We start from the raw sequence: 15,107 nt of genomic DNA on the forward strand, positions 1-15,107 counted from the left end.
CAAGCTTACACCGATCCCCTTAAAGACGGCTTCACTTCTAAACAGAAATACATTGCCGAAAAGACGTTCTTCTAGGAGCAATACAAGTGGTCTTATAATAAAATGCGAAGGCCCTAGCACCTTTTTTTATTATTTTATTAATTGTTTGCTATTGCCTCGACGGCCGCGCGTGTCCGAAACGAATTAGCAGGCGAAGTCCTCATTTCACCTGCCTAGGATGCGAGCGCCATCAGGATATAATTTTCGCAAGTACCCGAACGCGCGGCTGAAGAAATGCTGGAAAGGGATTTGTGTTTGAGTGAGCAGTGGCACGAGCGCGCTCGCGCGGGTGCGCCGAGAGGCGCCTACGATCCAGCTGTGGAAATAAAAAACGACCACGCTCGAGCCATTGATGATGATGATGATGATATTTTTGCACACAAACACCACGAAACCCCGGATCTGAGCCATACACAGCTGCGCTGTAAAAATAACATCAAAAATATACGTGTTTTTAGACAAAGGTAAGAAAATCGAAGCTGTCGCATTATAGACAACGCGTTTTCAATATTTTAGCGGCATAAAAGCGCAATACATGCAGTCAGTCAGTCTAATTCATCGTAAAAGAAAACGATGACGAGGTTTTACGAGAAAGGACATGATGATGATGATGATGTAGCTACTAGCGCTTCGCTAAAGTGCGGTGGTTGTAGCGGTTGTAAGCGCCGTCGCTATAGAAAGCCGCAGCTACGACGTCCATCAAAAGTCGCGCCTACGGCTTTTGTCTTTACAAGGCCACATTGTCAACAAAGCTTACGCTACCGCTGAATGCAAGCCGCGTTTTGATTCAAAGCAGCGTATGCCGTCATTGTGCTAGTTAACTTAGAATGTGTAAACGCCGCTTTTCTTTTTGTTTCCTTCTGCTTTTTTCTTGAAATTTTAAATTTGAGGAACTTCCGTTTGTCCACGTCAGTTTCCGCAATTTGTAGCAGGTTCACTTCGGGACTTATGTGGCGGGATGTTGTGGCGCAATATTTGGTGTTTAATAAATGTCGTCACAGACCTATAGAGGAGAAGGTACCAGTAGAAAACGAAACCAATGAATGCAGACATGTGGTGCAAGTTGAGAGAAAAACGAAACCGGAGCAAACATAAAATATATATGAATGTACAGAAAAACCCGAAAATTCTGTGAAGGCTGAAGGCTTAGTAGTGCATTAAAGTAGAATATTAGGAAAAGCAAGCATGCCTTGTGAGAAGTTCAGCGTTAATAAATCTTGATGGACAACTGAGAAGGCTTTCCGTTGTTCTTTACATTTGAAACAATAATACCTTTCTGGTGGTAACGAGTTCACTATGTGGATGAGACAAGATTATATTTTCTGCCTCTGAAGGAATCAAAGTTATCTGTGGATTAAAATGTTTAGAAAGCTAGCTGCTGTCCGTATGCACAACATTGCCGAGACGTTGACTGTCGGAGTGTGGCTTGATTTTTTCACCCGCTACTGACCAGGTATAATTGTATAGCGGATTTCATTGCGCATACAGCTATGCTGCTTTCCGCGATGCTCCTTTATTAACGTCCCTCGCCATTATGCTGCATGGAGCTGCCAAACCTTTCATTGTTCCCTCTTCTCACTGCGTTAGTGCAGCAAAATTTCGTGTAGTGCTCTGGGGCTGAGGTAATTTCTGTAAACGTGCAGGTGCTCACCAAACCCAATGACCCTCCATATGGTTCCATCGTCATGTTGGTCACTGACGGTGAGGAAAACAAGGAGCCCTACCTGACGAGCATGATTCCAAGCCTCGTGAATTCTCTCGTCGAAGTGAGCACATTTGCACTTGGAACCGCTGCAGACCCCAAGCTCGAAGAACTGGCAGCTGCAACGAACGGCAGGGTGTTCTATTTCCCGGACAGTCAAAATTTCGCTGCCGTCCACATGGAAGTGGCCCTTCAGACAGCCAGCACACCCGGAATGGTGGATTCCGCATGGCCCATTATGGTCAGTATTTTTGTCACCATTTTACCGATTTTATGGCGATATTTAGCAGCTTTATTGTCTTTTAGCTCACGGTGGCACCAAGTGGAGGATACGTGTCTGAGTGTCTCCTTTAGTAATGAACCCCAATTACACCCGAGTGCCGCCTTGACTGAGGGCGCGACGGGGATAAATATTTCGCATGGGAAAGCGCTAAATAAATTGTCTTGCAAAAGCGAACAAGCACGACTTGACTCTGACAACAGCAGTGGTGCACGCTTGTCTTCTCTCCATTTTACACTACCTGCCCTGAAATATGTAGACAATTTGTGATCGCTTATGCTTCGCCTTTAAGAGTGAAACGCGATAGTATTCAAAGATCCTTGACTGCCTCTCAAGCTCCGCGGCAACTGCTGCTTTTGTAACCATAATGTTTACCGGGAAACGCTGGCGGCGAGTGCTATGCACGAAGGTGAGCTTTCTGGTAGAAACGCGGCCTCTTGCGTGGGCCGATCCTGCAGGAAATGAGTAGCCGTGGCCAAAAAAAAAGATTTCTTTAGGTTTCTGTTGTTGTTTCACACGTTTAACATTTCAGCCTCAGAAGATACAAAAAAGGCATGCGCTGTCGGTGTTTTGTTTGATGACATTTCTTTATGGACTGTCATTCTCACAATTCCGAGTAATAACTTTGTCGAGAATGTCAGACACAGTACGAGAAACTTTAGGGATATAATGGTGTGGCAGTTTAACCCATGTATACCGCATGTCATACATCAAGGCGTGGTATATACAAATACCTAATTATATACCGAACTTTTCGCTCATGGACCACGCTGGATGACACCCACACCGGATTTTCTGCGACACGGGGCCCTTAACGCTCCGGCGTTAATATCCGGGTGCCGGCCATTCGTGTCTTCGACGCTCTTGTGGCACTTAACGGCAGGCTTTTACGCGAAACAGAATCTCGCAGACAGTACTACCGTGCGCAGCGCGCCTACGTAACCACGCTGCCTGGCGACATTTAACGCGAGTGTGTTAAGGGCCCCGTGTCGCAGAAAATGCGGTGTGGCTTTGGGGGCATTGTCCGGCGAAGAAAATCATCCCGAACCACCCCGACCCCGGAGTCCCTCCTCGTGGCGCTAGGCGTTAGTCAACCAAATGGAATTTCTTAAACATAATAGCGTCGGATCGTAACGTCGGAATGTATGCGAAAATATAATTGTGTTACGAGGAAACCCAAGCACAAATCTTTTTTTCCAGCATTTCTACCATACAATAGCAGTGCGCCCGAGTATATTACTTGCTAAAATACCATCCAGATGCCGCTCGCATCCTCAACAGTTTGGGGAGCTCATATGCAGTTTTGGGTGGTTCAGCGCTGCGGTCAGAGGTTTGCTTAGGTGATGATGATGATGATGATTATTTATTGGCATCCCCTTTGAAACGGGGCGGCGACAAATAGTCACCTAGCCTGCTTGATTTAATCAGGTATACTATACATGTTCTTTATCTTGCATTTTTGTATACCTATCATTATTTTTCTTTTTCAAAAATTTACCTTGTACCGCTGCCTATGATTTTAAGAGATCAGGTCGCATCCATCTTTTCCCTACTTTTTTTCCACCAGTACTCTAATCGTCTCTTGCTGATCTCTACGGCTGATCTGTTTATGTTTCCTTCCACTTTAAACCCAAGCGCTTCTGGGAGTTGCACGTTACCTACGGTTCTCGCTGGGTGGATCCCGTCGCATTCCATTAGGATGTGCTGAGTGGTCTCTGGATCTTTACTGCAGCATAGACATGTCTCATCTAGTTCCGAATATTTGTTCCGATATGTTTTCGTCCTTAGGCAACCGGCTCGAGCCTCAAATAGCAAGGCACTGCCCTTTGTGTTATCGTACAGAGTTTCCCTTCTAATTTCTTTCTTCTCATTCTTGTAAATCTCCATTGTCCTTTTCGTTTCCATTCTTTGCATCCAATTCACGGTCTCTATTTCTCTCACTTTCTTTCTGATGACCCCTGGTTGTCTATTTACAGTTTCGATTATCCTGTACTTGGTTGCCAACTTCCTTGACCTCTTCCTCCATTCTGTGTCCACGCTTTTCATGTAGAGATACTTGTGCACTTTAGCTGCCCATTTATTTTCATCCATGTTCCTGAGCCTTTCTTCAAAACTAATTTTGCTTTGTGCTTCTCTGACTTCAAAAGAGGCCCAACCCATGTCTCCATGCACTGCCTCATTTGTCGTATTACCGTGTGCTCCCAAAGCCAACCGGCCTACTGATCTTTGGTTAACTTCCAAACCCGCCAATATATCCGATTTTAAGCATATAATGGCATTTGCGAATGTTAGCGCTGGCACCATAACTCCTTTCCAGATTCCACGCACCACCTCATACTTATTGTGGCCCCACAGTGCTCTGTGTTTCATTAATGCTGCATTCCGCTTCCCCTTTATTTTCAGATTATCTTGGTGGTTGATTGAGTAATTCTTTCCTTCGTTTATGTGTACGCCGAGGTACTTATATTGCTTCACTATGGGTATTACTTGCTGTTGAATTGACACCACGAAGTTACTCGTGTGCTCATTAAAGATCATAATCCCTGATTTCTCTGTGCTAAACTTAAGGCCTAGATTTGTCGCTGCGTTCCCACAGATATTCGCAAGTATCTGTAAATCTTTTTTATTGTCCGCTAGTAGCACAATGTCGTCTGCGTACATCAGTCCAGGGATCTTCTGTTGCACCATTTGTCCATTACGCATGTAGGATAAATCAAAACCTAATTCGCTGTTTTCCAGTCGTCTTTCTGTGCCCTTGACGTAAAGCGTGAACAACAATGGTGACAGAGGGCATCCTTGCTTCAATCCTTGGTGAATTCCCACCATTTCATTTCCTTTTCGGCCTTCCCATGCCACTTGTACTTGGTTGTCTCGATATATCTCCCTCAGCAGCTCCACGAAATCGTCATCTATGCCTTCGTATTGAAGAATATCCCACAACAATTCCCTGTCTACGTTGTCATAAGCTCCTTTAATATCTAGAAATGCTATCCATAAAGGTCTTTTCTGAGCTACTGAAATCTCTATGCACTGAGTTAGTACAAACATATTGTCTTCTAAGCGTCTGCCTGGCCTGAACCCATTCTGTAGTTCCCCCAATACACCGTTTTCCTCCACCCACTTCGACAGTTCTAATTTTATGGCTTTAGGCTTAGGGTGCCTCGATGCCAGCGCCACCGTTCAGGGTGGTGCCATCCTTTGACCGCCCCCGCGCCGCCGCTTTCTCGCTGCGACGCCATCTTGAATCACAGCGAGCGGTCGCGATCGCTTGGTGCCGGTGCTTAGTTCGAGACACAGTGCGCGCGGATGCTTCGCTGACGCTTCTACTTGCTGGACACTGTTCAGCCGCATGAATGACAAGCTTGTCAAGTGCATCGAGTCGACATGACGGGCTGTTGTGTTCCCAAGTGCACCGGATCGACGCGTAAAGGGCTTCGTTGTTTACGCTTCCCCCGGGACCCACAGCGAAGGAAGAGATGGGAAGCCCAAGTAAAGCGGTAGCACTGAAAGGCAACGGATAGCTCCTACATTTGCGAGGTAAGTGTCAAGAAAGTTTAGACTATCGCACCGTGTTTTTTCATTTAAATAAGAAAGTATTCTCTGATCCTCGCTCACGTACCTACGTTCGCTCACGAACTAAGCACTGCACCGATGCTGTCCGAGTAGCCTATAGTTTGCGAGTGCGTGTCGCATAGGCTTTTGCCGTTTTGATCGGCGCAGTCTATGCGAGTAGTACCCTTATTTTAAGGACTGACGAAAATGCTTCGCCGCGAAATAGTCTTACATTAGCTACAAATCGTCATGTAAACCACCTATTTTACTTTTTCACGGGAAGCACACATCGTGTGTCTCTTCTTTTTTTTTTTCTTCCTCAGTTTCTTTTTTCGCTACTGGTTATTTGGGACTAAAGAACGCAGTGCTTCTTCTGGGGAGAGCGCCTGTTGTGTACGTGGCAAGCGAAGCATTGTGAATTTCTCTATTTTCAGCAGATATCTCGCGCATCTGAGGTTGTTACGTTATATAGCTGATTTTTTAGACGAATATATTTGTAGCGTGGTGCTCGTAAGCCGATGGTCATTCGTGCTCATTCCCGATCGTAGTGGGTACTGTGCCGGTCTTTAAATGCCTGTGCACGGTATGCCCAGGTGTAGTAGAGTTAAGGGGCATCATGGGACCAAAATGTTTCGGCGCTTTCTGGCATGGTGTTGGTTGTAGCCTGTGCATTTCTTCGAAACGTGTGAAGCGAGGTAATACAGCATTACTTCTGCGAAAATTTATTTTTAAGCACTGTAATGGGTTCTCTGTATATACAAGGCAACTTCTCATATCAATAATCACTTTTGTTGTTTTACTTGCACTTAGAAACACTTTGAAGAGGACCAGTACGAGGGAAATCGACAGGATGGGCGCCGTCAGTTGACAAAGTCAACAGCCCTACATCATCATGGACTATATTTTCGAAGCGAAAAACATTGCGAATCTGTATTTGACTCTTAGTTTCATTTACGGTTTTTGTACGCGATATGTATGCAGTGTTTATTTTTTCAATGTAGTTATCAGTGTTCTAATGGTTATTTATAAAATGTTCTGTACTCGCCATCGATGTGTTTGGCTGATGCGAAGTATTCGATGGTAGCTGATGTATTCTGGCTGGATATCTTCATTAATATCACCCGCGGTTGCGTTTTCTTGTTTGTTATTCTTGTTTTCGATTTATATTGTGTGTAATAAGGTTGATGTATTCACTTAACCCCCCCCCCCCCCCCATGTAATGAATAAATTTAAAAAAAAACTCTCCCTATCCCGAATTGTGTGTGTCGAGCCTACATTGCGAATTTTTTTTTTATCTCGTCTTTCAACATAACCTTCAGGCGCCACACACTACATATCATTTTTCATGTACATATCTCTTTCATGATTGACTGTACTAGACATAAGTAAATGTATTTTTTGCATCGTTTGGTTTCTTGAGTGTACTACGCAAGATTCACACAGACAAGTTACGTTACATTTTTCTCTACAGCACTAACTAAACCTTATTTTCACATCGCAGTTATTTTTACACCAGCTTATTCCTGTCAGCACACAGTTTTATGCGCAAAAAAAGCAATATTGCGCGTAGATATTGTCAAATAATTGCAACGAACGCGAAGAGCACACGCAACGCAAGGGAAACTAACCGTCGTGCGCGAGTGGCTGGCTACGGTAAAGGAGGCGTGACGTGTAAACCAAAATACAACAGCGAAAAAGAAAAACTTCCGCACACAGGGGGTCGCAAACCTTATATACCAAGCATCAAAGCGCAAAAAATAGTGCTTATTTCAAACATATACACGGCATATTAAATGTGATTGAATTAGGCAATTTGGGGCATGTTCCCGGCGCCATACATTTACGTCTTGGACCTTCCACGAGTTAACGGCTATTGGTTATAAAGATGTGCAGATGCGATACCGATAAAAAAAATCCTCATCAAGGCAAAGCACTTGGAAGTGCGCCGCGAGTAACACAATTTATGAACGCAAGCGTAGCCGAGTCTGAGCTCGTGTGATTCAATATGGCGGCGCCAGCGGGGTTGTCTCCACCCTGAACGGCGGCGCTGGGCATCGAGGCACCCTAGGCACCCTATTTTTCACTAGGGTGCCTCGATGCCAGCGCCGCCGTTCAGGGTGGTGCCAACCTTTGACCGCCCCCGCGCCGCCGCTTTCTCGCTGCGACGCCATATTGTGTCACAGCGAGCCGTTGCGATTGCTTGGTGCCGGTGCTGAGTTCGAGGCACAGTGCGCGCGGATGCTTCGCGGACGCTTCTATTTGCTAGACAGTGTTCAGCCGCATGACTGACAAGCTTGTCAAGTGCATCGTGTCGACATGACAGGCTGTTGTGTTCCGAAGTGCGCCGGATCGACGCGTAAAGGACTGCGTTGTTTTCGCTTCCCCCGGGACCCAGAGCGACGGAAGAGATGGGAAGCCCAAGTAAAGCGCGATCACTGGAAGGCAGCGGATAACTCCCGCATTTGCGAGGTAAGTGTCAAGAATGTTTAGACTACCGCACCGTGTTTTTCATTTAAATAAGAAAGTATTCTCTGATCCTCGCTCACGTACCTACGTTCGCTCACGAACTAAGTAAGCACTGCACCGATGCTGTCTGAGTAGCGTATGGTTTGCGAGCGCGCGTCGCATAGGCTTTTTTCGTTTTGATGGGCGCAGTCTGTACCCTTATTTTAAGGACTGACGAAGATGCTTAGCCGCGAAATAGTCTTACATTAGCTACGAATCGTCACGTAAGCCACCTATTTTCCTTTTTCACGGGAAGCACACATCGTGTGTGTGTCTTGTTTCTTTTTTTTTTTTTTTCTTTTTTCGGTACTTGTTATTTGGGACTAAAGAACGCCGTGCTTCGTCTGGGGAGAGCGGCTGTTTTGTACGTGGTAAGCGAAACATTGTGATTTTCTCTGATTTCTCAGGAGATATCTTGCGGACCTCAGGGTGTTACGTTACATAGCTGATTTTTTAGACTTGTACATATTTGTAGCGTGGTGATCGTAAGCCGATGGTCATTCGTGCTCATTCCCGATCGTAGTGGGTACTGTGACGGTCTTTAAATGCCTGTGCACGGTATGCCCAGGTGTAGTAGAGTTAAGGGGCATCATGGGACCAAAATGTTTCGGCGCTTTCTGGCATGGTGTCTGTTGTAGCCAGTGCATTTCTTCGAAACGTGCGAAGCGAGGTAATACAGTATTACTTCTGCGTTAATTTATTTTTAAACACTGCAATTGGTTCTTTTTATTTACAAGGCAACTTTTCCTATCAGTTTAAAGGTCAATAATTACTTTTGTTGTTTTATTTGTACTTAGAAACACTTTGAAGAGGACCAGTACGAGGAAAATCGACAGGATGGGCGCCGTCTATTAAAGTCAACAGCCCTGCCCACGCTGTTTCAATTTCGACGTGAGTAATAATTGTACTGTGGCATATTATATCCGCAATCTTTAGTGGACGCAATACAACAAATGTTTTTTTGTTTTTTTTTATGTCAGCTCGGCCTAAGCGAAGAAGACCTCCTGCGAGGCGGCCTGCCGCATGTGTACTTGCTGGTACGGAAAACAGCCCTTCCTCAAGTATTGCTCAAGAATTTGACCTTGACGACACCGCAGAAGTCAGTCGAGATAGTATCTCCTCTTTGGAAGAAACTGCAGTTGAGCGTGAATGCACTGAAGACATCTCGCTTTCGGCATGTGAGCTACGAAAGGCTCTGCAAGACATGAAAAAGAAAAACAATGAATTGCATGAAAGCTTGTTGTCAGTGAAAAAGAAGTTGAAGACAACTACGAGAAAGACAAAGCGGCTGGAAAAAAGCCTTGCTACGCTGACCAAAAACCTAAAGTTTTTGAACGAGGATCAGAAGGCTGCCTTAGAAAGAAAAAGCCGAAAAGGCAGCACATGGAGTGCAGAAACTATAAAGAAAGCGTTGCAGCTCAAGTTTACCTGCGGCTCTGCTGGATATGACTTGCTCTTAGAACAAGGCAACCCTCTTCCGTCACGCAGAACGCTTTGCAGACGATTACAGCACCTGTCATTTAAGCCCGGTGTCTTAACTGAGATCATAAGCATGATGAAAGTAAAAGTGGCTGCGATGTCTGACATCGAAAAAGATTGCGTTTTATTCCTGGACGAAATGGAGATTCGTAAGGGTGTCGAGCTAGACAGAAGTGGTGATGGCTTTCTTGGCAAGACGACGCTCCCTGAAACTGACCAAGCAGCAAACCACGTACTGGTCTTTATGGTTGGTGGCCTAAACAAGCGCTGGAAGCAGGTAATCGCTTATCACTTCACGGGCGCTTTTGTGAATGGAGAGAAATTAAGAGACTTTGTTTTCCATTTAATTAGGCTTTGTGCAGATATTTCATTGCGCGTGCTTTGCGTGACATGCGACATGGGGAGTTCCAACCGTGCAATGTGGCGAAGCCTAAACCTGTCAAGTTCCCGCTATTCTGTCACTACGTGCACTGTTCCCAATCCATGTGACAATGCTATGTCGCTGTTCTTTATGCCAGATCCTTCACACGTTCTAAAAAATGTCAGAGGGCACCTCGTACGGAAAGATCCGATGCAAGTCAGTGACGAAATAGTGGCCAAGTACAATTTACCAAGCAGAGATGTGTCGATTGAGTACGTTGAAGCAGTGTTAAACTTAGACACGGAGCAGTTAAAAGTGGCTCCCAATCTAAGTACCCTCCATGTTTCGAACGGCCACTTCACAAAGATGAAAGTAGGGGTGGCAGTTCAGCTCTTCCGTGAAGCACCTGCAGCTATCAGGTACCTTGTGGAAAGGAAGAAGCTCCCACCCGAAGCTGGAACAACAGCCTGGTTTTTTGAAACAATTTTCAAGTGGTACACAATCATGACTGCGCGGCACCATGTTGTTGCTCTGAGTTTGTTAAATAAAATTAGATATGAAGAGGCCATTTCAACGCTGAAACTCGCTGTTGAAGTCGTTGAGAGCTTAGGCATTGGCATCAAAAAGGTGTGGAAGCCATGCCAGGCTGGGGTGGTAATGTCCACTGCTGTCGTGCTTCAACTGCATGATATTCTGCTCAAGAAACGTGGTTATACATTCTTCTTGACAGGAAGGCTGGCTCAAGATTGCCTCGAAAACTTGTTTTCCGTCATCCGAATGATCTCTTCCGTGCCCAGTGCATATGATGTGAAAAATGCGCTCAAAATCGTATCAGTTAGCCAGTTCCTCAAGGTACCTAAAAACTCAGGTTATGAAGCCGATGACAGCAACTACTTAGTGGACTTCTTTTCTACAGAGATACAAGAAGTGAGGGCAGAATTCCAAGATCCCTCGGACGCAGATGACTGCGCAGAGGTCGAGCCATTGTCTCCAGTAGAAAGTGACATCGTTGCCCACTTGGCAGGCTATTTGGTGAAGCCCTTCATCTCCACAAACAAGCCCTGCTCTAGCTGCATACAAACCCTGACTGCTGATCAGCCTTCTGATGAGCATGCTCTCGTGCAGCTCAAGGAGTACAAGCAAGGCTCCAGAAATCTGGTATATGTGAGCCGTACAGTACTGCACTTTGTTTCTTCCTGCGAAAGTCTATTCAAGAAATTTTCAGAGGAAGAGGACATTTGTCGTTTGAGTTACCCAATCAAGACTTTTACGAGTCTTATCGAGCGATCGGTTTCTCTACCACCTAGTGAGTGCACTGACCACCCAAACGTGATGCAAAAACTGATGTCCCGTTTTATCGTCATGCGACTGCGAATCTACCTGCGCTGGCTAAACGAGCCTGATGATTCAGATGATGGTTATGGCAGTAAGACTGTGGCTGGCGTCAACTTGCCGTAAAGTGACTTGCTTTGCAGGTTACACCACACCGTACGCTATCGTCGCCATCAGCATGTTTGAGTCCACTGCAGGAATAAGGTTTGTTGCATCTCTCTACATCATCATGGACTATTTTGGAAGTTAAAAGCATTGCTAATCTGTATTTGACTGTCTTAGTTTCATTTACGGTTTTTGTACGCGATATATAAGCAGTGTTGATTATTTTTTCAATGTAGATAACATCAGTGTTCTAATGGTTATTTATCAAATGTTCTGTACTCGCCATCGATGTGTTTGGCTGATGTGACGTATTCGATGGTAGCTGATGTATTCAGGCTGGATATCTTGATTAATATTACCCGTGGTTGCGTTTTCTTGTTTGTATTCTTATTTTCGATTTATATTGTGTGTAATAAGGTTGATGTACTCACTTGAAACCCCCTCCCATGTAATGAATAAATTAAAAAAAAAACTCTCCCTATCCCGAATTGTGTGTGTCGAGCCTACCTTGCGAATGTTTTCTTTATCTCGTCTTTCAACATAACCTTCAGGCGCCACACAGTACATATATTTTTTCATGTTTCATGATTGACTGTACTAGACATTACTAAGTAAATGTATTTTGTGCATCGTTTGGTTTCTTATGTGTACTACGCAAGATTGACACAGACAAGTTACGTTACATTTTTCTCTACAGCACTAACTAAACCTTATTTTCACATCGCAGTTATTTTTACACCAGCTTAATCCTGTCAGCACACAGTTTTGTGGGCAAAAAAGCAAAAATTGCGCGTAGATATCGTCAAATAATTGCCACGAACGCGAAGAGCACTCGCAACGCAAGGGAAACTAACCGCCGTGCGCGAGTGGCTGGCTATGGTAAGGTGACGTGTAAACCAAAATACAACAGCGAAAAAGAAAAACTTCCACACACAGGGGGTCGCAAACCTTATATACCAAGCATCGAAGCGCAAAAAAAAAAAAATAGTGCGTATTTTAAACATACACACGGCATATTAAATGTGATTGAATTAGGCAACTTGGGGCATGTTCCCGGCGCCATACATTTACGTCTTCGACCTTCGACGAGTTAACGGCTATTGGTTATAAAGATATGCACATGGGACACCGATAAAAAAATCCTCATCAAGGCAAAGCACTTGGAAGCGCGCCGCGAGTAACACTTTATGAACGCAAGCGTAGCTGAGTCTCGGCTCGTGTGACACAATATGGCGGCGCCAGCGGGGTTGTCTCCACCCTGGACGGCGGCGCTGGGCATCGAGGCACCCTATTTTTCACGATTGAAGGGCGCCCCTAGCGGCGGTCGCCGAAATCACGTCTGTTGTGTTGGTTGGTTCGGTGCTCCGTCGGTCGGCAGGTGTTACTGAAAGTTTGATGCTGCTCCGAACGCTGAACATATTATTTTAGTGTGCGTTTTTTTTTTCTTGTCTGTTTTGAACATTTTCTGTCCGTGAAGTTGACAGTGTTTTCGCCGGTGGACTTAATGCGACTTTTCGACACGGGCAAGCAGTGTACTAACGACCTAACTTCTGTGCCACCGGTTTGTGACAGTGTCATTGACTTGCACTTCGGCGCATCGAATCGGCAACTGCACAAAGGATGGGCATTCAAGGAAGATAAGTACATTCGCCGCATTGAATGCTGCGTTCATGAGCACTCGTCCGGGAGCGAGCTACAGATGCTGAGAAGCATCTGCCTTTGCCCGATGAAGCCCGGTCATTACAGACAGGTCGCAGCACTTCGTGATGACGGGCAAACTTTTTTAAAGCTTCCTTCTGTACGCACACGACAGTGCTAATGCCGTCCCCCTTCGTAGTCGATAAACCCGCGCATTTCGGCAACAGTGCGCACGGATCACGCAGGTATGGCAGCCGGCGCTTCGCGCTCTATAGCTTCATAGAAAAGTGAATGCAGTAAAGCAAAAAAAAAGCCCTTATCTGTCACAAAGTGGTCGCTGCAAACACGCGAGTTGGCTGTCGGCCACCACGCAGACCCGTCAACATTCACACGGCACATTGCCTGCACCCATTTTGCCTTTTTGGCTGCATGCAGCGATGCCGCAGGGAATCTGAAAAATCTTATATTTCCTGGCTATTTACTGGAGTTGAAGCATCCCACGGCGGCGCACTGCTGAGGCATCTTACCAGCGATTTCAGCATACACGGCAAAGGCACAGTATACCCGACGACTACGCAGCAACGAAGGAACGGGCGAGGGAACCAGCCGTACGGACGCACTGGCTGTACTGGTGACCCACCAAAAAAACATGGCGGCCGCGTGCTCCCCGCATTGTATTGCACGCGCATGCGCAGAGACCCCCCATGAAAAAGGTCCATCGGTGAAGGAACAGACTGGGACTCGTGGCGGGTCTCGCAAATCCGGTGTCTCGAGAGGTCGGCACACCGAACCCTCTGGGCTTGTAGGCTCCATGATACCCCGCCATTGGTTTGGGGGTCGTGGCTGACCCAAAGCTACAGCGACGGGCATGGCTGCTGCGCAGAGCTGAGTGAAGCGAAACATTTCGTGTCCAGTGTTGTGGCCTGATGGTTGACTCGGTCGCACCGGTGTGCGGCATTGATAAAGCCCCATTAGGCCCCCAAAGGCTGCGCACAACACCCAAAAGACAAGACTTATGGACACCTCGCTAACACACGGGCGACCAACACAGCCTGGTGATTACCCAAGGACAACAACAAGTAAGATGCCTGCGCAGTGAATTTTTCGTAGAGCTCTCGTGTTTTCCCTTATTGATGTCAAACGGGAGAGAGGAAAGTAAATTTCCCCGCTGTCTCTGGACAGTGTGGGGCGCCTTTTCCCGACACCTGGGGCATAGCTTGGAAAAACAGAGGCATGGGGTAGATGCGCGGCGCCTTTGTAGCCCTTGCCGTGCGAGAAGTCGTGTCCGCGGTGTCGCCCCGGCTCTGCCTGACCGTAGGATAGATGTAAAAGATGCACAAGTTATAACACCATTGAGCGCCGGCGGGTGACCGATGCGCCTCCTGAGCAAGGATGTTCGAGGCTCACGAAGTCAGAATGCGGCGTCCGGGTCGCAACGATGGAACGCGAGTGTCTGCCCTAGAGGCCTTTGATGAAAATAAAGACAAAAGAGAGATCGCAAGTTCGAATATCACTAATATTCTTTTTGTTCTCTTGACAATGCATATTTCTCGTTTCTTTTTTTTTCCCTTTTTTTTAGCTTAGTGTACCCATAGATTCTTGTTTTTAATTTCTTCTCATCTTCTTTTCTCTGGTACGGGAGCAAGATACAAAATGTCGGCTCTCATAGGACCTGTAAATATATATCATGTAACTTGTAAATATACAAATGTTTTCTTTGTTCTAATTTTATTTGACATTCCTAAGATTGTATTCATTCTCCTGTGTGTGTCCACAACGGATTGTGGAATAGGAAAGCTCGTAGTTCCTGCGGATGTGACTGTCCGGTCTGCTGAGTCATCCTGGCGTGGCGGCCATAGCAGCCTCATATTTCACAGAGCAGTTGCAGATCTTTACGCCTTCTGCCATGATCGAAACGCAGCACAATGTAAAAACCAGAACCATGCCGTCATTATCATCATCATCATCGACATCTTCACCATCCATTAAAAGGGCATCATCAGGACCTGCTTTTTTTTTAGGTGAAGATGACGTCTATTTGTGTGCCGTCTTTCTGCCACGACTTTCTGATGACTGTGGGGTAGCACAATGCGCCAATGCCCTCGCATTAAAAC

General features: G+C 45.9%; 2 protein-coding genes across 2 annotated transcripts in view; both read left to right on the forward strand.

Moving 5' to 3' along the window:
* LOC125940925 (calcium-activated chloride channel regulator 2-like) overlaps positions 1-15,107 on the forward strand; it is a 290,188-nt gene that overhangs the window by 256,003 nt on the left and 19,078 nt on the right. The gene's annotated exons all lie outside the window — the stretch shown is intronic.
* LOC119431042 (uncharacterized) lies at positions 8,768-12,083 on the forward strand. Its single transcript, XM_049657657.1, has one exon. It carries the CDS (start codon positions 9,052-9,054, stop codon positions 11,374-11,376), a length of 2,325 nt encoding a protein of 774 aa, XP_049513614.1. The 5' UTR covers positions 8,768-9,051; the 3' UTR covers positions 11,377-12,083.

The sequence above is a fragment of the Dermacentor silvarum genome, chromosome 10, assembly GCF_013339745.2.
Source record: "Dermacentor silvarum isolate Dsil-2018 chromosome 10, BIME_Dsil_1.4, whole genome shotgun sequence".
Classification (NCBI taxonomy): domain Eukaryota; kingdom Metazoa; phylum Arthropoda; class Arachnida; order Ixodida; family Ixodidae; genus Dermacentor; species Dermacentor silvarum.